This window comes from Giraffa tippelskirchi, chromosome 11 (assembly GCF_054371585.1).
Source record: "Giraffa tippelskirchi isolate mGirTip1 chromosome 11, T2T-mGirTip1v1.2.pri, whole genome shotgun sequence".
NCBI lineage: Eukaryota > Metazoa > Chordata > Mammalia > Artiodactyla > Giraffidae > Giraffa > Giraffa tippelskirchi.
Genome location: NC_137285.1, coordinates 146887726 through 146911054, shown reverse-complemented (window position 1 = coordinate 146911054; position 23329 = coordinate 146887726). Strand labels below are relative to the sequence as shown.

The 23329-nt window shown below is 53.0% G+C and overlaps 1 protein-coding gene across 2 annotated transcripts; it reads left to right on the top strand.

Moving 5' to 3' along the window:
- Positions 1 to 1778: 1778 nt before the first annotated feature.
- On the top strand, positions 1779 to 22104 carry SPI1 (Spi-1 proto-oncogene). 2 transcript variants are annotated; one of them, XM_081538723.1, is made up of 5 exons: positions 1779 to 2002; positions 4410 to 4506; positions 19675 to 19862; positions 20587 to 20749; positions 21106 to 22104. In XM_081538723.1, the coding sequence occupies exons 1-5, from the start codon at positions 1958 to 1960 to the stop codon at positions 21423 to 21425; spliced, it is 813 nt and encodes a 270-aa protein (XP_081394849.1). In that variant the 5' UTR covers positions 1779 to 1957; the 3' UTR covers positions 21426 to 22104. The 2 variants fall into 2 exon arrangements, with proteins under 2 accessions (XP_081394849.1, XP_081394848.1); XM_081538722.1 differs by having other exon boundaries at positions 4407 to 4506.
- Positions 22105 to 23329: the final 1225 nt, after the last annotated feature.

Genomic DNA, 23329 nt, shown 5'->3' with positions numbered 1-23329 from the left:
CCCACCCTCATGGCTCTCGTACAGTAGAGCCCACCCTCACGGCCATGTAGTCAGTGGGGACTAGGCCTTCTTGATGAGAAAGTGGGGTCAGGGATGGAACAGATGCCAAGTCAGCCCGCCTGTCCCCTCTTCTGGGGGAGGGGCCTTGGTCAGGTTCCTAGGGAGTCCTGAGGACCAGTGCCCTGGACTCCTCGGAGAGTCCCAAAGGTGGAGGCCAAGAATCAGTGAAGATGTAGGTGAAGTAGGTCTAATGGTGAATCCAGACCTGCGAATCCCTGGTCTTCGCTGCAAATGAAGAAACACTTGGGTATCTGGGATTCCACTGACAGGAAGGAGGCAGTGTTAGTGCGAATGGGATGGAGCACAAAGGGTAAGACTACACAGGAGAGGAAAGTGAGGTCTCAGCGAGTTGGAGAAGTGGGCTTACTAGAGACCAGAGATTGAAAAATTGCCTGTATTCATCCTTCTGCCCTTCAGACTAGATCGGGAACTCTCTGAAGACAGGAATCCTGTCCAATACCTTTCTCTTTTCCCAGCACTGAGCACAAACCCTGGGTGCGTTAGTCACTCAGTCGTGTCTGACTCTTTGTGAGCCCATGGACTGTAGCCTGCCACTCGCCTCTGTCCATGGGATTCTCCAGGCAAGAATACTGGAGTGGGTTGCCATTTCCTTCTCCAGGGGATCTTCCCGACCCAGGGATTGAACCCAGGTCTCCCACATTGCAGGCAGTCCCTTTACTATCTGAGCCATATCGTATGGGCATAAAGCCTAGAACTCAACTGATATTGGTAGAATGCATAAATGGTTGGATGGCTACATGAATGAACGGACCAATGAATGAATAGATTGATAGCTGGACATACAATGGATAAACAGATGGAAATGTGGATGAGTAACAAATGGTTAGGCTGATAAATGAACCTTTAGATGGCTCAGTGGATAAGAAGATAAACAAATGGGTGGATGGATAATAGACTAACAGATAGATGGATGAATGAAGAGCTGGATTAAACTGAAAGACAAATGAATGGGAAAATAGATGAATGAATGGACAGACAAGAAAAGTTTGTAAACTAGGAAGACTAGATTGACAGTCAGGCATTGGTAAGGGGTGGGAAACTGAGAAATCTGGGCTGGGAACAGAGATATAAAGACGTGGTGATGCTTGGGAAGCTGGGAGGGGAGGGTGTAAGGATACTTCTGGTGGAAGGAAGGAGAAACCAGCAGGATGCTGAGGAGCAGGCCCCAAGGCCCAGCCCCAGGTGGGGTAGGACCAAGGGGTCGGGGGCCTATGGGCCCAGGAAGAGCTAGGCCTGGCAGTAAGCCAGACCAGAGCCCTCGGCCAGCCAGGCTGACCCCGAACATGGGGGCCCCAAGAGGACCCCCTTACCAGCTCCGACTACCCAAGAAGTGACTGTTGGCCACGTGGGGGTCTCAAAAGTAGTAGCATCTGCAGGGTTAGGGGTGAGAGGGCCTGCGCAGGCCCCGGGGGGCAGCAAGGCCCTCCTTGTGGTGAAGCCAGCCTTCCCCCCTCCCATTCTTCCGCCCACACCAGCCCTCAAGGCCGCCCCTCACAGTCCCGGCTTCCTCTGGGCAGGGGGCCTGGCCCCCTCGGCCTCCCAGGCCAGCCCCTGGAGCACCACCTGCCCCAGCCGGCCAGAGACTTCCTGTAGCGCAAGAGATTTATGCAAACGGGCTGGGGTGGTGATGTCACCCCAAGGGGACTATCTCCCAGTGGCAGGCCTTCGATAAAATCAGGAACTTGCGCTGGCCCTGCAATGTCAAGGGAGGGGGCTCACCCAGGGCTCCTGTAGCTCAAGGGGCAGGCCTGAGCCCTGCGCCCGCCCTGAAGTGGTCCAGCCCCACCCCCACCCCCCGACGGGGCGCCCCATCCCCAGGGGCTCCGCACTGGCCCCCACCGAGGCAGGGGACCTGACCGGCTCGGAGCTCGGCTGGATGTTACAGGCGTGCAAAATGGAAGGGTTTCCCCTCGTCCCCCCTGTGAGTATCGGGATTCCTCCACCAGCCCAGGGCGAGGCCCTCGGACGCCCGCCACCTGCCCGCCAGCCCGCCGCCTGCCTTCCACTATCAGTGGGAAGTTGGTGTTTCCTCCCTGGAGCCCCGGCCTGAGACCCAGCAAGGGGGCCATTGGCCTCCTCGGAGCAAGCACGCCCTGGCGGGCTGAGGGCCGGGCCCACAGTGGGGCTGTGATCGATGGGGCCTGAACGGTTATTTATAGATGGGGCTTGGGTGGCAGCCGGGGCTCCACGGGCCAGGGGGCTGGGCTGAGGGTGGCGAGGGCGGCGGGGAGCTGGTGGCGGAGGAGCTGGGAAGGCTGGCCCGGAGGGAAGCCGGTCCCCGGGACGGTGAAGGGCTGGGGGGCAGGAGGCTAGCAAGAGGCCAGAGGTCTTGGGCCCTGGACTGGGTGCTCCTGGAGACCAAGGCTGCCTTAAACCTGGGTCCCCGTCACCCAGCCTGTGACCTGGCGCAGAAGACATGCCTGTTGACCTGAGATGTCTAGGCCTTGGGCCCTGAGTGGCGGAGGCAGAGGCAGGGGCCGGGGCAGCGAGGGGAGCAGAGGCTCGCCAGGCAGCTGGGGCTGGGACTATGGAGAGGAGGGCAGAGCCATCCTGGGGCTGAGATTGGGGCTGGGGGAGGACCTCGTCCAAGGAGAGATGGGAGTGAGGGCAGCGGCTGAGGCCGGAGGTGACGAAGCGGGCGCCCCAGGGGACCCCAGGGACGGCAGGGCGGCCGCCTGGGGCAGAGCCCCTCCACTCCTGCTCTCAGCGACAGTTGCAGCCTCCGGCAGGTGTCAGACCACCGGGCCCGTCTGAGAGGACCCCACTCACACGTTCCCCACTCAGCCGGGGCTGGGGAGCCCTGGGGGGTAACTGGAAAGGTCTTGGCAGGGCCTGCCCATCTGACTCAGCTTTCCCGGCCTGGAGGCAGCTCCCTTCCCCCCCCCCCACCCCCACCAGCCACCCCACCCCAGGCAGGCTCCAGAGCCCCAGGGAGGCACCCCAGCTTGACACCCTGCTGTGGGGCTGCACTGTCTGTCTGCAGACCCAGTGCCAGGCTCCTCGCAGGGCCGGGCACAGACAGGATAAGCCAGCTGGGCTCTGACCTGGCCCTGGCCACCCCCCCCGCCCCCCACCTGGAACCTAGAAGATGAGGGGGGACAGGCAGGGGGTGACAGGCGGGTGGTCCCAGGAAGAGCCCACTCTGCCTCGAGAGAGCCAGAGGCCCCGGGGCTAGGCCACCCTGTCTCTGACCCTTGACCTCTCAATCCCTGAACCCCCAGCTAGAGCTGAGCTGGAGACACATCCTCCTGGGCTCCACGAGATACCGCTGAGCCCCCTGGCCCAGTCCAGGGGTGACGCGGAGTGGGTCCTGGGACGGTGGGCTCCCAAGGCAGCTCTGGTCCCCAAACCAAGCCCTGAGGGCTAGGGTGACTGTTGTGCAATCCTTGAGCACCCGCGCGGGGGTGGGGAGAGGCCTGATGACTGTTGGGAAGCCTCTGGGTGTGCATGTCCCAGTGCCCGGCCAGGGAGTGGGGTGGGGCGGGGAGAGGGATGGGGAGGCCAAGGGAGGGAGACCAGGGAGCGTCCCCGGAGGAAAGGGGAGGAGGGAGAGGCCCCCGAAGCCACGGCCCCAGTGCTGCCCGGGGTGAGTCCTGTAAAGCCCATTGGTGTGGACAGCCACCGTGGGGGTGGGGGCCCTGAGCCGGCCTGGGACCTGGACACCGGGCGGTGAGAGAGCGTGGGGGCCTGGGGCGTACGGCAGGAGGACAGGCCTGTGTGCTGAGTGATGGGCGTGCAGGAACATGAGTGACCGAGGCAGGACACGGGCATGAGTGTGTGTGTCAGTGTGCTTGGAGGCAAGGGGGTGGATTCGTGTGTCAATCCCAGGGACTCTGTGTGCGCCTACAGACGGGTGTATACTGGCGTGTGTGCCTGGGGTGAGTGTGAGGGCTGCAAGTGGATGTGTTTCAGAGAGCACACATTGGGAGTGTGGGAAGAAATGTGTCAGGGGGAGTTTGTCTGCGTTTGGGGGGTGTAGGCACCTTGGTGTGACCATGAGCGGGTGAGTGTGTGAGGCTGGGACCTGGGCACACAGTGGAGCGTGAGTGTGAGGTGGCCAGGGAAGCCGCTGGGCTGTGTCCTCGGACCTGTCTTCTTTTGACTTCTGACCCTCCAGGGTCACTGTCACCCCCTTTCCGTAGGCGCCGAGGCTCTTGGGCCCCTGGGTCCTCCCGTCTGTGTGGCCTCTCCCAGTTGCAAGCAGAGAGAGGGGTTTAGGCCTGATAAAGGGGCTCAGTGTGGACCCAACATCCTGGGGGGATGTCCTGCCAACCTGGCTGGTGTCTCTCCGCCGCACTCCGAGTCCTGACACCCTCCTCTCTCAGCAGCCATCGGAAGACCTAGTTCCCTATGACCCGGATCTCTACCAACGCCAAACGCATGAATATTACCCCTATCTCAGCAGTGATGGAGAAAGCCACAGCGGTGAGTAGCGGGCCCCGCCCTGCCCTGACTTCCCCCGCCTGGCCTGTGCCCCAGCACCGCTGGGTTCTGGGCAGGGAAAAGCACACCCTTCCCAAGGCTTCTTTGGACTCCTGAGGATCGGATCCAGTTAGCTCTCAGGGACATGAATTCACTACCCTAAATCCCCATGCTCCTGCACCCCCCCAACATTCCACACCCCCAGCGCGCATTTCTGAAGCATCCTTGGTGTGCGGGCATGGGTGAGCTTCTTCCATGTTTATCTTCTCATCCAATCCTTTTGGACTTTTTACACCTGACGAAACAGGCAGAGAGGCTACGGGACTTGCACAAGGAGGGGCAGCTGGTCAGTGGGACCCAGCTCTGTCCGCTCCAGGTCCAGGGCTCTCTCTTTTTTTTTGGCTTCACTTAGTTGCTCATTCATGTCCGACTCTTTGTGCCCCGTGGAACTGTAGTCTGCTAGGCTCCTCTGTCCAGGGGATGCTCCAGGCAAGAGTACTGGAGTGGGTTGCCATTTCCTCCTCCAGGGGATCTTCCTGACCCAGGGATCGAACCCGCGTCTTCTTCTCCTCTCCCAATCCCCCATCTTCCTCTCCATTCTTGTCACCACCTGTGACCCTGAACTCCTCATTGGTGCAGCCCCTGTCCCTGCTGTGTGTGACTAGCAGCGTTTGTCTATTGACATTTGGGCTGCATAATTCTATGCTGTGAGGTCTGTCTTGTGCCTTGTAGGGTATTTGCCAGCATTCCTGGCTTCTACCCACTGGATGCCAGCATTACTGCCAATCATGACAACCAAAAATGACTCCAGAGTTGCCAAATGTCCCCTGGCGGTGGCAGGGGGTGGGCAGAACCACTCCCATTTGAGAGCTGTTGAGCTAAAGAAAAGGCTCTGAGGACCCATCATTCAGCAGGGGCTGAAATCCTCAGTCTGCTGGTGGTGGGGGTGAGGATGGGGCCTGGGCCAGGGGCTTTTACTATCTGGGTCTAACTGCCCGCCCGCCCAAAGCCCAGGCTCAATCCTGAAGCAAATTCAGGGGAGGGGAGAGAGACCTTCAGCGTCTGGGACCTGGGCAAGGGGCTAAGAGAAGTCACCGGTGGTAGATCTTGGCATATTGATGGAATATCTCTGAACCACAGGCGAGGTGGCCCAGTTAATGGGTCTTCACTGAAGGATTCTTCAGGGGGTCTGGAGGCCTGGGCAAGCCAGACAGCGGGGTATCTGCAACCCCACAGGGACAGGCATGCCCTGTACCACAGCCAAGGAAGTTTTCACCCCGAGGTCCTCACCTGGGGGCCGTTCACACTTACAGCTCCATTCTGCTGGCACACCTATGGCAGTTTAAACCTGATGTCTGTACCCAGAGATGCCGTTTGTGGCGAGTCCTTATTTAGGGCCCTCACATCCAGATGCCACAGCCTGAAAACAGTTTTGCCTGGAACTCACACCTGACACGGAGAAGGCAATGGCACCCCACTCCAGTACTCTTGCCTGGAAAATCACATGGACGGAGGAGGCTGGTAGGCTACAGTCCATGGGGTCGCTAAGAGTTGGACACGACTGAGCGACTTCACTTTCACTTTTCCCTTTCATGCACTGGAGAAGGAAATGGCAACTCACTCCAGTGTTCTTGCCTGGAGAATCCTAGGGACGGCAGAGCCTGGTGGGCTGCCGTCTATGGGGTCGCACAGAGTCGGACACGACTGAAGCGACTTAGCAGCAGCAGCAGCACACCTGACAACCATCCTAAAGACTATAACTGGAAGCCATATCTTGGGAGTAGGTGGTGGACATCCTTCAAGGCCATATCTGGGAACACACAGGCTCCTTTCAGAACTTGAAGACTAGAAAGATTTTAAAAACATCCTTTTTTTTTTCATAATTTTAAGTTTAAATTTTATACTTCTACAAGAAGTGCATCCTTTCTGGGGAAAATCCAGAGACGGTTTAGAGAGTCTCCCTTCTCCAACTCTACCTCCAGCTCCCACCGCCAGGGTGCCAGGGTCAGCCCTACACCTGCTTCTACCCAGAGTCTGGGACCTAAGAAGGTCCCTGCTTGAGGACTGGCGCCCCCTGGTGGCTTCAGGCAGCAGGCCCTCTCAGGTGCTTGCAAGCCCAGGGCTGCCTCTGACCCCTTCTAGCTAGCATCAGGGATCATTTCCCCTCTGGCCTGACCCCTTCTCAGTCTCCCTGGGTCTGGGTGCCTTTCCTTTGGGTCAACCGAAGCTTCATTCTTCCCTCCTGTAATACAGGGGTGCTATTTATATAATCTAGAAACCAGGTAGGCCTGGGGCTGGCTGATGGAGGGAGTGCTGTAGAGAAAGCCAGCGCTTTCCCAGCTCCGGGCTCAGGCAGACCCCTTATATCCGGGGTGGGGCTCTAGGAGTGACTCCAAGTGGGCTGTCTGAGCGCCCTGTCTGGGTCCTTTCTGCAGAGACTCCTTCTGAGTCCTCAGGTCCTCAGGTCCGAGGACACAGCCCAGCGGCTCCCCCGGCCACCTCACACTCACCACCCCTTCCCCCACCCCCCGCTGCCATTGCAGCCCATCTGGGCACCTGTTCCCTCCCTTCTTAATACCTGTTGGAAGGTAATTTCTGAAGACTCAAGAGTTGAGACACCCCCACGTTCTCCCCCAGCTCCCGTACGTCCTCTGCATCTATCCTTGAGGGAGGTGAGGCTTGGTGAAAAGGCTCTGGGGCCAGACCTGCCTCAAGTCCTGGCGCCATCACTCACCCGTGTGTAACCGTGGAGCGAGTGACTTAAACCCTCTGAACCCCCGTTTCTGCATCTATAAAACCAAGAACATGAAAACACCTCATGGAGTTGCAATGATTAAATGAGGTAACACATGTAATGTGTGAGGTAATATGCTGAGTCCAAGGCCCAGTAAACTTTCAGGACATGGTATGTTAGTTTTACTGAATCCCCCCGCGGGGGAGAGGTGAAGCCGGTCGATGGGGAGCGGAGAAGCACAGAAGGTTCTGTGACATCAGCAGGCTCATTTCCCGATGACCCAGCTGACAGCCGGCCAGTCCACCACTCATCCAGCCATCCACTCCCCTCCCATCCACCCAGCCACCCACCCTTCCACGGCTTGTTGTCCAGTCCACTTGTCAGCTCATCCCCTCACTTGTCCATCCACCAAAGAGCCCCTGATTACATGCCGTGGACCTGACCCTGTTCTAGGCACTGGATTTGCCACAAGGAGCAGGCCAGGCAAGGCCACTGCCCTCGTGGAGCTTACAGTCCAGTGAGGGAGAGAGATGGGGAACAGTTGCATTAGCAGACGTGCTCTAAAAACGTCCTGTAGAAAGCAGAGTAACAAGAGTCAGGCTCTGGCCTCTGGTTGTGAGGGCCCTAAATAAGGACTCGCCACCAGCGGCATCTCTGGGTACAGACCTCAGGTTTAAACTGCCAGAGGTGTGCCCGCAGAACGGAGCCCCAGGTGTGAACGGCCCCCAGGAGAGGTCCTCAGGGGTGGAAATGTCAGTGCACTGAAGGAACACGCATGCACAGACAGGCAGGGACGAGTGTTCTAGGAGCGGGAACAGCAGGTGCAAGAGCAGGAGGGACCCCGGTGGGGACCAGGGTGGCCAGGGGGCGCAGGCAGCAGAAGCCACACGGAGGGAGGCCGGTCTGCAGGGGGAAGACCCCCCAGGGCTGAGGATTACAGCGGGAGCTTGTCTTGCTTCCCACACCTAATGGGAAGCCCCTGGAGGGGGCTGAGCAAAGAAATGACACGATCTGAATAACCTTTTGTGGGTGTGTGTGTTCGGTAAATATCTAAATAAATTATAGATGTTTAATTTTAATTATTCAAACAAGAAATACCCACTGCAAACAATTTTAAAATACAGCAGCATATCAAGGGAAATATTATTACCTGCTTCTCATTCTTACCCCGCACTGATAGCCATCTTGGTCTATCCCAGCAGATATTTTATTTGACAGTGTATAATCCTATATAAGTGTATGCTTCCACACATATTCTATCCACTCAGAAATGAACTGTTTAAAAAAAAAGAAATGAATTATAGTATCGTGCTGTTCTGCAATCTGCTACTTTTTTACATAAATTTATCAGAGTTGTTTCTCCATGGCCTGTGTAGTGCAGCAGAGATGGTTAAAAGCTATTTTTCCAGTCTTTCTGTTACAGAGCTATGGAAGTATATACATGAAAGTTTGAAACAGAGACTTAGAACAGCCTTTATTTATTAATTCACAAACATTTATTGAGGACTTTCTATATGCCAGGTGGAGATGTATCTAGCTTGATTTTTTACTTAGAGATGTCTATTTTACTATGAAAGATGAGTATTTCACTTTCTAGTTATTTATAGCACACACACACACTTCTTCACACATACCAAAATAATTACAGTAACTTTTCCCCTTTTATTCATTTTATAGCTGTTATGATATACAACATAAGTGTATGAGTTTAAAGTGTAACAGCTAATGACTTCACACACCTATACATTGGGAAATGATCACCACATAAGTTTAGTTAATATCCATCTCCTCATACAGTTACTAAAAGTTTTTCCCCTTGTGATGAGAACTTTCAGGAGATACTCTTAACTTGTGAAGTTACCATACAGCAGTTAACTTGAGTCATTCTGTACATGACATCCCCAGGACTTATCTTACAGCTGAAAGTGTGTGCCTTAGGCCGCTGTCACCCAACCCCCCTCCCCCCACTACTTCTGGCAACCACCAATCTGACCTCCTTTTCTGAATTGTTATTTTTTTAAAAGATTCCACATATAAGTGAGATCATACAGCATTTGTCTTCCTCTGTATTCTATTTCTAATTTATTTTTTTTTCACTTTTTGGCCATGTCCCACATGTGGGGGCTTCCCTGGTGGCTCAGAGGGTGAAGAATCTGTCTGCCGTGTGGTAGACCTGGGCTCGATCCCTGGGTCAGGAAGATCCCCTGGAGAAGAGAATGGCTACCCACTCCAGTACTCTTGCCTGGAAAATTCTATGGACAGAGGAGCCTGGTGGGCTACAGTCCATGGGGTCACAAAGAGTTGGACACGACTGAACGACTAACACTCACCATTCACACCATGTGGGCTTTTAGTGCCCTGATCAGGAATTCAACCCTGGTCCCCTGCATTGGGAGCATGAAGTCTTAACCACTAGACCACCAGGGAAGTCCCTTTGTCTGTATTCTAACCTTGTTAAATTGACATCTGAATTTTCCATGGTTTGGACCATGTAAATATTGCTCAGAGCTGAGCCACACTGCGCACTTTGTTTACCTGTACTTTCTCATCGCTGTGTTTCTGGGGGCTGTGCAGCAGTGACATAGGGCCTCTACCCTGCAGCCAGGCTGCTGGGAGTCATGCTCCATCTCCCCACTATTGGGTGGGGTGACCACAGGGAAGATGTCTCACCCCTCGGGGCCTCAGCTTCTCATTCATGGTACCTGCTTCACAGGACTGCCCTAAGGATGGAGTGAGCTACTCCATATAAGAGGCTTAGAAAGTGAAAATTATGTAAGGATTTGTTACTCATATCATTATGCTCTCCTAAGGATGTCTGGGAGGTAAGGTTTGATTGTTGTTTGTGTTACCTTGTGTTTTTCTGCTCTCACTTGATTAACAGTAGTTTGGCTGAGTATAGAAATCTAAGTTGAAATACTTTTTTTTTTCTCATTGAAACTGAAAGCATCTCTCTGCTCTCTTCAGGTTACTAGAGTTTTTGTTAGGAAATCTGATGTCATTCCATATCCTCTTTTTTGAATGTAACCATTTTGGGGTTCTGTTTAATTTTTTCCTATTTAGTTTTGTTTTATCTCTCTGGAAGTTTTTAGTGTCTTCTCCCAATACCTAGTGGTTCCACTGAATAAGTTTGTTTGTTTTTTTTTTAAGTCACTCTAATTTCTGTGTGGAGAATAGCTGGAGAGGAGGCAAGTAGGAACAGGAGGGCAGCCCGAGAGGAAACCAGTGGGATAATCCAGACAAGAGATGACGGTGACTTGGCCAAGGGTGGTGGCGAGACAGACAAAAAGGAGTAGACAGACCCAGGATAGATTCTCAAGGCAGGGCTCATAGAATTTGCTGTTTGTTATTTTTAAGTTGTGATTAAAATGTATACAGTATAACACATACTCAGTTCAGTTCAGTCGCTCAGTCGTGACTGACTCTTTGCAACCCCATGAACTGAAGCACGCCAGGCCTCCCTGTCCATCACCAACTCCCTAAGTCCACCCAAACCCATGTCCATCGAGTCAGCGATGCCATCCAGCCGTCTCATCCTCTGTCGTCCCCTTCTCCTCCTGCCCTCAATCTTTCCCAGCATCAGGGTCTTTTCCAATGAGTCAGCTCTTCGAATCAGGTGGCCAAAGTATTGGAGTTTCAGCTTCAACATCAGTCCTTCCAATGAACACCCAGGACTGATCTCCTTTAGGATGGACTGGTTGGATCTCCTTGCAGTCCAAGGGACTCTCAAGAGTCTTCATTTGCACATGTATAGTTCAGTGGCTCAAGGACGTGTCGCTGTGCAGCCATCCCCACCATCCAGCCCCAGAACTCTTTTCATCTTGTGAAACCGACATTCTGGACCAATTAAACAGTATCTCCCACTGCCCCCTCCCTTCAGCCCCTGGCAACCATCATTCTACTTTCTGTTCCTATGACTTTGACTGCACTAAGTACCTCATCTTAGTGGAATCATGCAGTATTTCTTTTTGTGACTGGCTTATTTTATTTAGCATATAATATCCTCCAGGTTCCCCCGTGTTACAGCGTACATCAGAATTTCCTTCCTTTTTAAAGCTGAATAATATTCCGTTGTATGGATAGACTACATTTTGTTTACCCATTCATCTGTTGATGGACACGTGGGTTGCTTCTACCTTTTGGTTCTTGTGAATAACCGTGCTGTGAACATAGATGTTAAAATATCTCTCTGAAGATCCTGCTTCCAGTTCCTTGAGACTATATACCCAGAAGCAGAATTGCTGGATTGCAAGATAATTCTATTTTTCATTGTTTGAGGACCAAGCGTACTGTTTTTTCTTAGTGGCTGCACCATTTTACTCTCCTACCAACAGTGCGCAAGGATCCCACTTCCCCACATCCTCGCCAAAACTTGTTATTTTCTGCTTTTTTAACCACTAAAAAAATTGAAGTATAGTTAATTTACAATGTCATGTGTACAGCAAAGTGATTCGCTGATTATATATATGTATATATACATGTATATATGTATTCTTTTTCAGATTCTCTTTCACTCTGTTATTACAAGATAGTGAATGTAGTTCCCTGTGTTATACAGTCGGTCCACGTTGTCCTGTGTTTTGATAATAGCCATCCTAATGCTATTTGCAGTGGGATTGATGGAGGAAATAGAGTTCCAAAGTATGGCCATTCTCTCCATCATTCCACCTTTCTATACACTTTTCATCTTTTCATACCACAGATTCACAGTTCATTATTATTCACTTACCAGTTTACTCACAGATTCTTCTAACCATCCATTCATTTCATGCACCTTCCCAAGTGTCCTTCCTTCCATCCCAGGCACATTGCCAGGTGCTGTAGAATGAATAAAACACAGGCCATACCAGATTTATCCTTTTTAACAAGGGGAGTAACTAAAATCGTAATAATTAGGATACAATGTAAGAAATAACAAGGAATGTGAGACCTGGAGCTCTCTGCTCTTTGGGACCTCGGTTTCCATGTTTGAATGATTTGCAGGAGGGCTGGGATTAAGGAGCCCTTGTCCAATGGTCTGTGATTTCCTGCGAAGGTTTTTTCTTCATTCCTTGCTTTCTTAATTCCTCATCTCCTTCTCTGTCTTGATCTTACTTCTCCTCTCCTGGCGAGAGCCAGGGCTTCGGGCTGGGGTTTCTGTTCTGAGGAGATAAGGTCAACTGAATGACACTTAAGGCTTGCATTTTGTGTGTGTGTGTGTGGGGGGGATTGTTTTAAATATCATTTTATTTTTGTCCTAGTGACATCTAGCTGTTAGTGACACAAAAAAATGAGTAGCAATAAGGATGTGTGGGTAGGACTTTGGTCCCAGATTGGAAGCTGGTTTAGAGGGTGGAAGTGAAAGATCTTGATGAATGGGTGGATGAATGAATACAGGTTCAGTGATGGATGGATGGATAAATGGATGGATGGGTGGGTTAAATGACGGATGATGAATGAGTGAATGATGGATAGATGATAGTTGGATGATGGATAGGTGAATGGATGGATAGACGGATGGATGGATGACAGATGGATGATGCTGGATGCTGGATGGATGATGGATAGATGATGAATAATGAATGAGGGGTAAATGATGACAGACAGACAGATGGATGGTAGCAGTCAGTAAATTCTGTCACCATGTGTCTTACTTAAAGCTTTCCTGTGCTGTCTTGGTCCTCAGCAGTGGCATGCCATCGGGGTAAGAGCTTAGTCCCTGGAGTCATACACAGGGAGGTTTGGATCCTGCCTCTACCAACAACTATCTGTGGGCAAGGGACTTTATGTCTCTGAGTCATAGTTTCCTCATGTGCAAAAGGAAGATCATACCACAGTGGCCACTTTGTCAGAGCTATGGTGAGGACTGAATGACATAATGTGGATTAAGTACTTAGTACAGTGCCTGGTACATAAAAAACACATTAAAAGTAAGCTTTCACTGGTCATTCAACCAAATATTGACTGAGGCCTAGTATGTGTTGAATGCCCTACAGGTTGTAGAAGGGAGGGTCCAGAGCTGTCTCCGGATAGGCGAATGACACTATATTCCTATATTTTAACTTTTAGTGTATTATTTAGTTATTGGCTGCACCTGGTCTTAGTTGTAGCACACAGATCTTCGATCTTCATTGCATTATGCCGGGTCTTTTTTTTTTCCAGTTGTAGCATGTGGGATCTTTTTTCTTTTTTTTTTTAAGTTGCAGCATTCAAACTCTTAGCTGCAGCCTGTGGGATCTAGTTGCCTGACCAGGGATTGAACTCTGGCCCCTTGCATTGGGAGTGTGGAGTCTTAGCCACTGGACCACCAGGGAAGTCCTGATGCTATGTCCTTTGGAGAAGCAGAAAGTCATGCTAAGGGGACATAAGTTGCAGGAGAGTCTGGGTGACCTCTCGGAGTGACAAGCAGGGATATAGCAAAGCATTCATGGGCAGTCATCTAGGAATAAGGTCCAAAGAGCCCAGGAGTGCTGACCTTCGCGTAAGGATGGACTCGTGGCATTATGTTCCTTCAGAGGACTCATCTCTGCCTACCAAACAGTGTTTGTTACATAATTGCCCGAGCACTCAAAATCAAGGGTAGAGGAAAGGTTTCCGTTGGGCCTTTTGAAACCTTAATTATAGCCCAAGAGTCTCTGTTGCAGGTTTCAGGCGACCCTGGGGCAGGGTTCCAGAGCCTCAGTGAGCAAACGAACCTCTAGGGTGCTGTGAAAGGCCAGACTCTCCCGTCTCCTTCCGGCGCTGCTGATCGCCTGGGTCTCCGATGGACCCCAAATCTGCAAGCTTTTCTGGCCCCCAAAGTGACTCAAATGGGGGTTGCTGAGAGCTACTGTGGGAAGTGCTGGCCCCAAGCTGGGAGAACCAGAATGAGCCCGTGGGTCTCATGTGGAGCTGGAACAGAGGTGGGGACCAAGAGAGGGGGAACTCAGAGCCCCCGACCCAACACTGAGTAGGTGGGACCTCCCTGCAGGCCAGGTGATGAGACTGTGCTTCCAATGCAGGGGGCACAGGCCCGATCCCTGGTAGGGGAACTAAGATCCCACACGCCACATGGCACGGCCACAACCCGCCCCCCCAAAAAACCCCAAAAAGACCTGGAGTAGGTGTGAGGATTTGAGGGGGAGGATAAGGCATTCTATAAAGATCAGAAAGTTCCCCTGGAGAAGGGCATGGCAACCCACTCCAGTATTCTTGCCTGGAGAATCCCAGAAATGGAGGAGCCTGGCCAGGTATGGTCCACGGGGTGGAAAGAATCGGACACCACTGAAGTGACTTGGCATGCACGCACGGGCAGGATAAGGTATTCTTATGAAGATCTGGGCACTTCGGCCTGGGCGGGAGAAGGCAAAAATGGGAAGGGCCTGGAGTGGGGCTCCAGGGCAGATCTACAGCTAAAAAAGAAACTGGACTCACTCAATAACTGCAGAGCTCCAAAGAGCCCCATCCATACAGACAGCCAACTCTCTCTCAACAAGTGCAGAATTTCTGGGTCTCATTAACTCAAGGCAAGATGAAAGTACAAAATAAGTGTCATTTTGTTTTGTTTTCCCTTTAGATTTGGATAATTTGGTGGAGGAGAGTCAGAGGTCTTAAGAAGCTAGGATTCATGAATTCACTCAGGAAATGCTTGTTCAGTGCCTACTGTATCTCATTCTGGAGAAGGCAATGGCACCCCACTCCAGTACTCTTGCCTGGAAAATCCCATGGACGGAGGAGCCTGGTAGGCTGCAGTCCATGGGATCGCTAAGAGTCGGACACGACTGAGCGACTTCACTTTCACTTTTCACTTACATGCATTGGAGAAGGAAATGGCAACCCACTCCAGTGTTCTTGCCTGGAGAATCACAGGGATGGGGGAGCCTGGTGGGCTGCCATCTATGGGGTCGCACAGAGTCGGACATGACTGAAGCGACTTAGCAGCAGCAGCACCAGCATCTCAGTTCAGTCCAGTTCAGTCACTCAGTTGTGTCTGACTCATTGCAACCCCATGAACTGCAGCACGCCTGGCCTCCCTGTCCATCACCAACTCCTGGAGTTTACTCAGACTTATGTCCATTGAGTCGGTGATGCCATCCAACCATCTCATCCTCTCTCATCCCCTTCTCCCCCTGCCCTCAATCCTTCCCAGCATCAGAGTCTTTTCAAATGAGTCAGTTCTTCACATCAGGTGGCCAAATTATTGGAGTTTCAGCTTCAGCATCAGTCCTTCCAATGAATATTCAGGACTGATTTCCTTTAGGATGGACTGGTTGGATCTCCTTGCAGTCCAAGGGACTCTCAAGAGTCTTCTCCAACAGCACAGTTCAAAAGCATCAAGATGCCTACTGCGTCTAGGCACTGGGAATACGAAGGTGAACAAAACCAGTCCTCTGCCCTTGGTGCAACCTTGGGGTCCCAACTTGAGCTTCTGGGAGAAAGAGACAGCCAGGATCCCTCAAACTATTTCTCTGGACCATGGACTAAGGTGGCAGAGAGGAGGAGAAGATGAGGAAATGATAAGTATTAAAGTATCTGTTGTTTGCTCAGGTGCTGATTTACTAGAGATCTCTTCAAGAAAATTAGAGCTACCAAAGGAACATTTCATGCAAAGATAGGCTCGACAAAGGACAGAAATGGTATGGGCCTAACAGAAGCAGAAGATATTAAGAAGAGGTGGCAAGAATACACGGAAGAACTGTACAAAAAAGATCTTCACGACCCAGATAATCACGATGGTGTGATCACTCACCTAGAGCCAGACATCCTGGAATGTGAAGTCAAGTGGGCCTTAGAAAGCATCACTACGAACAAAGCTAGTGGAGGTGATGGAATTCCAGTTGAGCTATTTCAAATCCTCAAAGGTGATGCTGTGAAAGTGCTGCACTCGATATGCCAGCAAATTTGGAAGACTCAGCAGTGGCCACAGGAATGGAAAAGGTCAGTTTTCGTTCCAATCCCAAAGAAAGGCAATGCCAAAGAATGCTCAAACTACCGCACAATTGCACTCATCTCACACGCTAGTAAAGTAATGCTCAAAATTCTCCAAGCCAGGTTTCAGCAATACGTGAACCGTGAACTTCCAGATATTCAAGCTGGTTTTAGAAAGGCAGAGGAACCAGAGATCAAATTGCCAATATCCACTGGATCATCGAAAAAGCAAGAGAGTTCCAGAAAAACATCTATTTCTGCTTTATTGACTATGCCAAAGCCTTTGACTGTGTGGATCACAATCAACTGTGGAAAATTCTGAAAGAGATGGGAATACCAGACCATCTGACCTGTCTCTTGAGAAACCTGTATGCAGGTCAGGAAGCAACAGTTAGAACTGGACATGGAACAACAGACTGGTTCCAAATAGGAAAAGGAGTACATCAAGGCTGTATATTGTCACCCTGCTTATTTAACTTCTATGCAGAGTACATCATGAGGAACGCTGGGCTGGAAGAAACACAAGCTGGAATCAAGATTGCCGGGAGAAATATCAATAACCTCAGATATGCGGATGACACCACCCTTATGGCAGAAAGTGAAGAAGAACTAAAGAGCCTCTTGATGAAGGTGAAAGAGGAGAGTGAAAAAGTTGGCTTAAAGCTCAACGTTCAGAAAACTAAGATCATGGCATCTGGCCCCATCACTTCATGGGAAATAGATGGGGAAACAGTGGAAACAGTGTCAGACTTTATTTTTGGGGGCTCCAAAATCACTGCTGATGGTGGTTGCAGCCATGAAATTAAAAGACGCTTACTCCTTGGAAGGAAGGTTATGGCCAACCTAGATAGCATATTTAAAAGCAGAGACATTACTCTGCCAACAAAAGTCCGTCTAGTCAAGGCTATGGTTTTTCCAGTGGTCACGTATGGATGTGAGAGTTGGACGGTGAAGAAAGCTGAGCGCCGCAGAATTGATGCTTTTGAACTGTGGTGTTGGAGAAGACTCTTGAGAGTCCCTTGTACTGCAATGAGATCCAATCAATCCATCCTAAAAGAGATCAATCCTAGGTGTTCACTGGAAGGACTGATGTTGAAGCTGAAACTCCAATACTTTGGCCACCTCACGTGAAGAGTTGACTCATTGGAAAAGACCCTAATGCTGGGTAGGATTGGGGGCGGGAGGAGAAGGGGACGACAGAGGATGAGATGGTTGGATGGCATCACCGACTCGATGGACATGGGTTTGGGTAGTCTCTGGGAGTTAGTGATGGACAGGGAGGCCTGGCGTGCTGCAATTCATGGGGTCGCAGAGAGTCGGACATGACTGAGCGACTGAACTGAACTAAACTGAACTGAAAGACAGCATTAAACATTCATAATAATTATCACTATAATGACACCGGGTGTGTGTGTGTGCTCACTCATGTGTCCGACTCTTTGCGACCTCATGGACTATAACCAACCAGGCTCCTCTGTCCATGGGATTCTCCAGGCAAGGATACTGGAGTTTGTTGCCATTTCCTCATGGACTATAACCAACCAGGCTCCTCTGTCCATGGGATTCTCCAGGCAAGGATACTGGAGTTTGTTGCCATTTCCTTCCAAGGGATGTTCTCAACCCAGGGATCAAACCCAGGTTTCCTGCAACTCCTACACTGGCAGGCAGATTCTTTACCACTGAGCCACCCGGGAAGCCTGGAATGATAACGGTTAATGTTCATTGAGTCTTACTTTGTGCCAGGTTTCATTCAAAGTGCCTTGCAGGCATTAGTTCATCTAATCCTCACAGCAAGCCTATGACGTGAGTTGGGTGTAGTTATTAGCCCCATCTCACAGCTGAGGCAACAGGCATAGCGAAGCAGAATGACCTGCCCAGTGTCACTCAAGGGTGAGTGGCAGACCCAGCATTCAAACCCAGCTCCGCCCCAATCAGCTCCCCTGTGCCAAGCAGCTTCACGGAAGTGGAAGTCTGGACTGTGGGTTCAAATAATTCCACCTGTGACCCGGACTGCAGTAACCGCCCAGTTGGGTCTCTGACTTTTGCAGAATCAGAGGCTCAGGGAGATAAGATGTCTTGCTCAGGGTCACAAGGCAAAGCCACCACAGAGCAGGATTGGAAAATGAGTGAGTCTTCTGAGGGCCAGTGCAGAGCCAAGATGACACGCGTCATTTCTCAGGGATGCGTGAGCGACTATGTGTTTGTGAGAAAGAGAAGGGGGAGACAGACAGACAGACACAGAGAGACCCGCACAGGAGGTTGGTGAGGGTCCCCCTGCAGGGCCCTGGGCTGGCACCGGAGACAGGGACCTGTCTTAGCATCCTGTACACTCCCTCTTTGGGTCACACGAGAAAAATTCCTCTTGTCGCTTTGTCACCACATCTTCTTTTGGACTCCAAGTTGTACCCAGGAAGTCCTCAGACATGTGGTGGGTTTTGTTCCTGGAAAAGGTGCCCAGAGTAACCACGTTGAAGACCGGCTCCAGGCCCAGGCAGGGCTCCCAGGGGCACGGAGCTGTTCCCCAAACTCAAATCCACCTACCGCAGACTCTGCAAGCACCCAGCAGGTGCTTTCCGGGAAAGCCTCGGTTCCGCGGCAACCTCCCTGGGACTCAGGGGCAGCTCCCCAAGGACACGGCCTTGGAGAGGCCACAGCGGGAGCTCGGCTGAGGAATGTCAGCCCTGTGACTCTGCAGTCACACCTCGGCCGTGTGACAGGGCAGTGAGCTGTGACTGCGGGCAGCCAGTCAGCTCAGGAACCACTGCTGCGTCTGAAGGGGAGGAGAAGCGACTCCACACACTCCCGAGTGCAGGCTCTGCGGCTAGGGGGTTTTACAAATGTGAACTTGCGTGGACCCTCCCAGTTTCTAGAATCCCTGTTTGACAGAGGGGACAACGCACGTGCCTGAGGCCACACAGAAAGGAAACGGCCTGGATTCGGACTCTGGCTCAAAAGCCGGCATCCTTGTGATGGGCATGGGAGGCAGGGTAGACTGGTTGTTGAGAACAAAGGCTTTGCCTCCCACCTGCCCTTTGATGGTGGGAGGATCATGGAGCCTCGCCAAGCCTCAGTGTCCTCATCCATAGCATATTCTGAGTATCCTAAAGTCACTCAGTCATGTCTGACTCTTTGCGACCCCATGGACCGAAGCCCGCCAGGTTCCTCTGTCCATGGGATTCTCCAGGCAAGAATACTGGAGTGGGTTGCCATGCCCTCCTCCAGGAGATCTTCCCCACCCAGGAATCGAACCCAGTCTCCTGCATTGCAGGCAGACTCTTTACCATTTGAGCCTCCTGGGGAAGCCTCATCTATAGAATTGGGGGTCAGAAAACAGCCGAGTGGGTGGCGCTGCGATGAATGCCAATCCGCAGCCCAGACTGGCCGTGGTGAGTATGGTAGGGAACATGGCCTGGCACCAGTATTTTCATATATACTATTATTGTTATACATGTAATATCATATACAGTTACTATATGTAATTACATATAATATATACTGTTGTTGCTCATGTAATATTTCATACGATCACAAGCCCCTCCTGTTTCGGCCCGCAGACCATTACTGGGACTTCCATCCGCATCACATGCACAGCGAGTTCGAAAGCTTCGCGGAGAACCACTTCACGGAGCTGCAGAGCGTCCAGGCCCCACAGCTGCAGCAGCTCTACCGCCACATGGAGATGGAGCAGATGCACGTGCTCGACACGCCCATGGCTCCTCCCCACGCCAGCCTCGGCCACCAGGTGTGTGCCTTCAGGGCCGCCCCGCCCGGCCGGCGCCTGGGGTGAGGTGGCCGCTCCGCAGGAAGCTGACACAGGCTCTTACTCAACCCGGCTTCCTGCCCCACAGCGCCAACGGCGGCTGGAGCCCCAACGGCTGCCTCCTGACCCCCCGGCAGACCTCGTGACCCCGCACCCCTCATCTGCTCTCGCCCCACCGAGGACAGAGCCTGGACCATTCCCACCCCCCCACCCCCGACACTGGTCCTTCTGACCCCCGGGGGCCTCATCGCGGGCCCTCTGAAACGCCGGGGCGCCGGGGCTGCAGTCCCCACCCCGTTCACTGGCTCCTCGTGGGTCTGGCATCCAAGTCACTGAGTCCTAAAATCCACTGACCTCTCCATCTCCTCGCTGACTCCCTTTACCGACCCTCCTCCTCAGCCCCTCACTCCAGGGCAGCTGCCTGTCCACACGGCACTTCCCGCCGCCCAAACCAGGGAGACAGGTGGGGTGTCAGGAGTCCCTTTGTCCTCACAACCGGCACCCTGTGTGTGGTGACCCCGTCTGACCCTGCAACCCGCCCGACCTCCGGTGTCCCCAGCCTTCTCCCAAATCCCTCTGCCCCTCCCTGGCCACCCTGCCCCAGGACCCCCTCTTCTCTCACCCCACGGACCCCCCCCCCAACCTGGCCGCCTTCAGCTTTGCACGGTCCCTGAGGGACCTCAACCCTCCTTCGCCTCCTTTACAGGTCTCCTACCTGCCCCGGGTGTGCCTCCCGTACCCCACGCTGTCCCCCACCCGGCCCAGCTCGGATGAAGAGGAGGGGGAGCGGCAGAGCCCCCCGCTAGAAGTGTCCGACGGGGAGGCCGACGGCCTGGAGCCAGGGCCTGGCCTCCTGCACGGGGAGACAGGTAGGGGACCCAGCCCTGACCCAGCCTGGGGCCAGCGGTGATCCTGGCCACCCTTGTGCCCCGTTTCCGTCCCGATCAAGGCCCACGGACGTGGCAACCTGGCCACAGAGCAGAGTGCTTGCGTATGGGTGTGTGTTTGCCAACACGTGTCTCTGCGTGTGTTCCGTGGCTGGGGCGGGGGAGGCCTTCCGTCCCCGCTTCTGGGTCTGAGCATGTGCGCTGTGGGCGTGCGCAGGCGCCCACGCTGGCCGTAGCCCCGCCCCTGCGACCACCCCACCGGGAAGGAGGGGGCGGTCCCACGTCACTGGGAGGCGGGCTGGGTCCCTGCCGGGGGCGCTGACCGTCTCCGGCCGCAGGCAGCAAGAAGAAGATCCGCCTGTACCAGTTCCTGCTGGACCTGCTGCGCAACGGCGACATGAAGGACAGCATCTGGTGGGTGGACAAGGACAAGGGCACCTTCCAGTTCTCGTCCAAGCACAAGGAGGCGCTGGCGCACCGCTGGGGCGTCCAGAAGGGCAACCGCAAGAAGATGACCTACCAGAAGATGGCCCGAGCCCTGCGCAACTACGGCAAGACTGGCGAGGTCAAGAAGGTCAAGAAGAAGCTCACCTACCAGTTCAGCGGGGAGGTGCTGGGCCGTGGGGGCCTGGCCGAGCGGCGCCACCAGCCCCACTGAGCCCAGCCTGAGCGCAGCGGGCCCGCCAGGCCGCCCTGTTGGCCATAGCATTAACCCCTTCGCCCGGCGGCCGGACACAGGAGGGAAGCTCCCAGGGGCCAGGGGCAGGACTGTGGCGGGCCAGGCCTCGCCTCCCCGCCCACCCCCTCCCCCTCCAAGCCCCCTGCCCACCCCTCACCCCCTGCTTCACCTCCCACCAGGGAGCCGGCCCCGGCTCCAGAAGGCCATCTGGGCGTCTGGCCCCAGCGAAGGGTCAGCTTGCTTAGTACTGGGCACACGGCCTTGGGAGTCGGAAGCCATCATTATTTGTGTATATTGAATCCTTTTTTTTTCAGTGGCCCTCTCTCCCCACACCTCTCCCCCCATCAGCCTTCTCAAGAAACCCATTTACCTAAAGTTATTCTCAGTCAGTTCTCTTCAGCAGGGAGACCCCGTTTTTACAATCTTTTGTGCACCTTGTCTGATGCACCCCACCCCCGACATCTGATCTGCCTTCTTCTCGTTTGTCCATTGTGCCGGGTTCACTAAGGATCCTAGCCACTGCTGGACGCTGCAGACCTCAGGACAGTTGACACTTTGTCCAGTTAGTTGACACTGCCTGACCAGCAGTCACGATCCATGGCGGGAACGAATTCTGTTGTTCTTAGAGGAATAAATCATTAAAAAGCTCTCTGTACCTGATAAATGGTTGTTTTTTTAATGCTTCAATGAGGCATAAACTCATTGAATCTTTCTGTTATGAGCCCAGTGATGATGATGATGATGATGATGATGATGGCAACAACACTGGATTTTCTAGCCCTTTACTGTGTGTTAACCTTGAGAAGTGGAATCTAATACCCCATTTTATAGACTGGGAAAATGAGGCTCATAGAGGTCAACTAACTTGTCCAAGGTCACACATGGAGTGATGGGCTGCCATGGCCATGTGAGGCGAGAAGCTTCATGTGTCTGGAAGGGGGTAAAGTGCATCTTGATCAGGAGCAAGAATGAAGCCCCAGCGCTCCCGTGAGCAGCAAAGCAGCTCATGGAATCCCTGCTGGCAGGACCCCGACACAAGTGAACTCCTCCCACGTACCCTGGCGTCTGGTCGCTCTGGCCTCTGGCCCACAGCACGGGAGAAAAGGATGAGCCGTGAAACCTGTAAGGTTTTGCTTCCAACAGTAGCAAGGAGAGGCGGCCGACAGCCCGGGAGTGAGGGAACTTTCCTCAGCAACCTGCAGACCTCAGAGAATCCAGATTCTGGGGCCGTTTGTGTTGGGGCAGACACCCTCCACAGTGACCTGAGCCCTCAGGCTGGGGAAACCCAACCATAACCCCCCTCCATGGATCTCTGAGCCCCGAGAGAGGGGGAGTGGTACTCAGTCTCTTTGAATTTTTACGGACTAAATTATTTTTTAAATATCTGGCTGTGTCATATGGCATGCAGGATCTTGGTTCTCCCACCAGGCCCCCAGCAGTGGAACCGCAGAGTCCTAAGTACTAGACCTCCAGGGAAGTCCCAAAGTCCCAAGTCCTTCTGAAAGACGGCCCAGGGACGTGAGGTGCAGTTTAAACATGGTTAAAGTGGCAGAAGAGAATGGATTTATGTTGAAAGGGATGGCAAGTGTTGACCACACGGACAATGCTTGTATATAGAATTCCTCTCTCCTGACAATGGGGGGGGACAAATGACCTTCCCTGATAGTGGGTCTTGCTCACAGTAGGTCACATGTGATTTGCTTCTTCCTGTGTAGCAGCTGATGTTCTTTGTGACTTTGGCGGGGTGGGGGGGGTGGAGGCAGTTACGGGGGACAGGACACTGAGGAGGGAAGCCAGGACTCGGGGTCTGTGCACGCAACCATCACCCGACACGGATGCATTTGTCCCGACAGCTTCAGGGTCTGGGCTCCACACACTCCCAC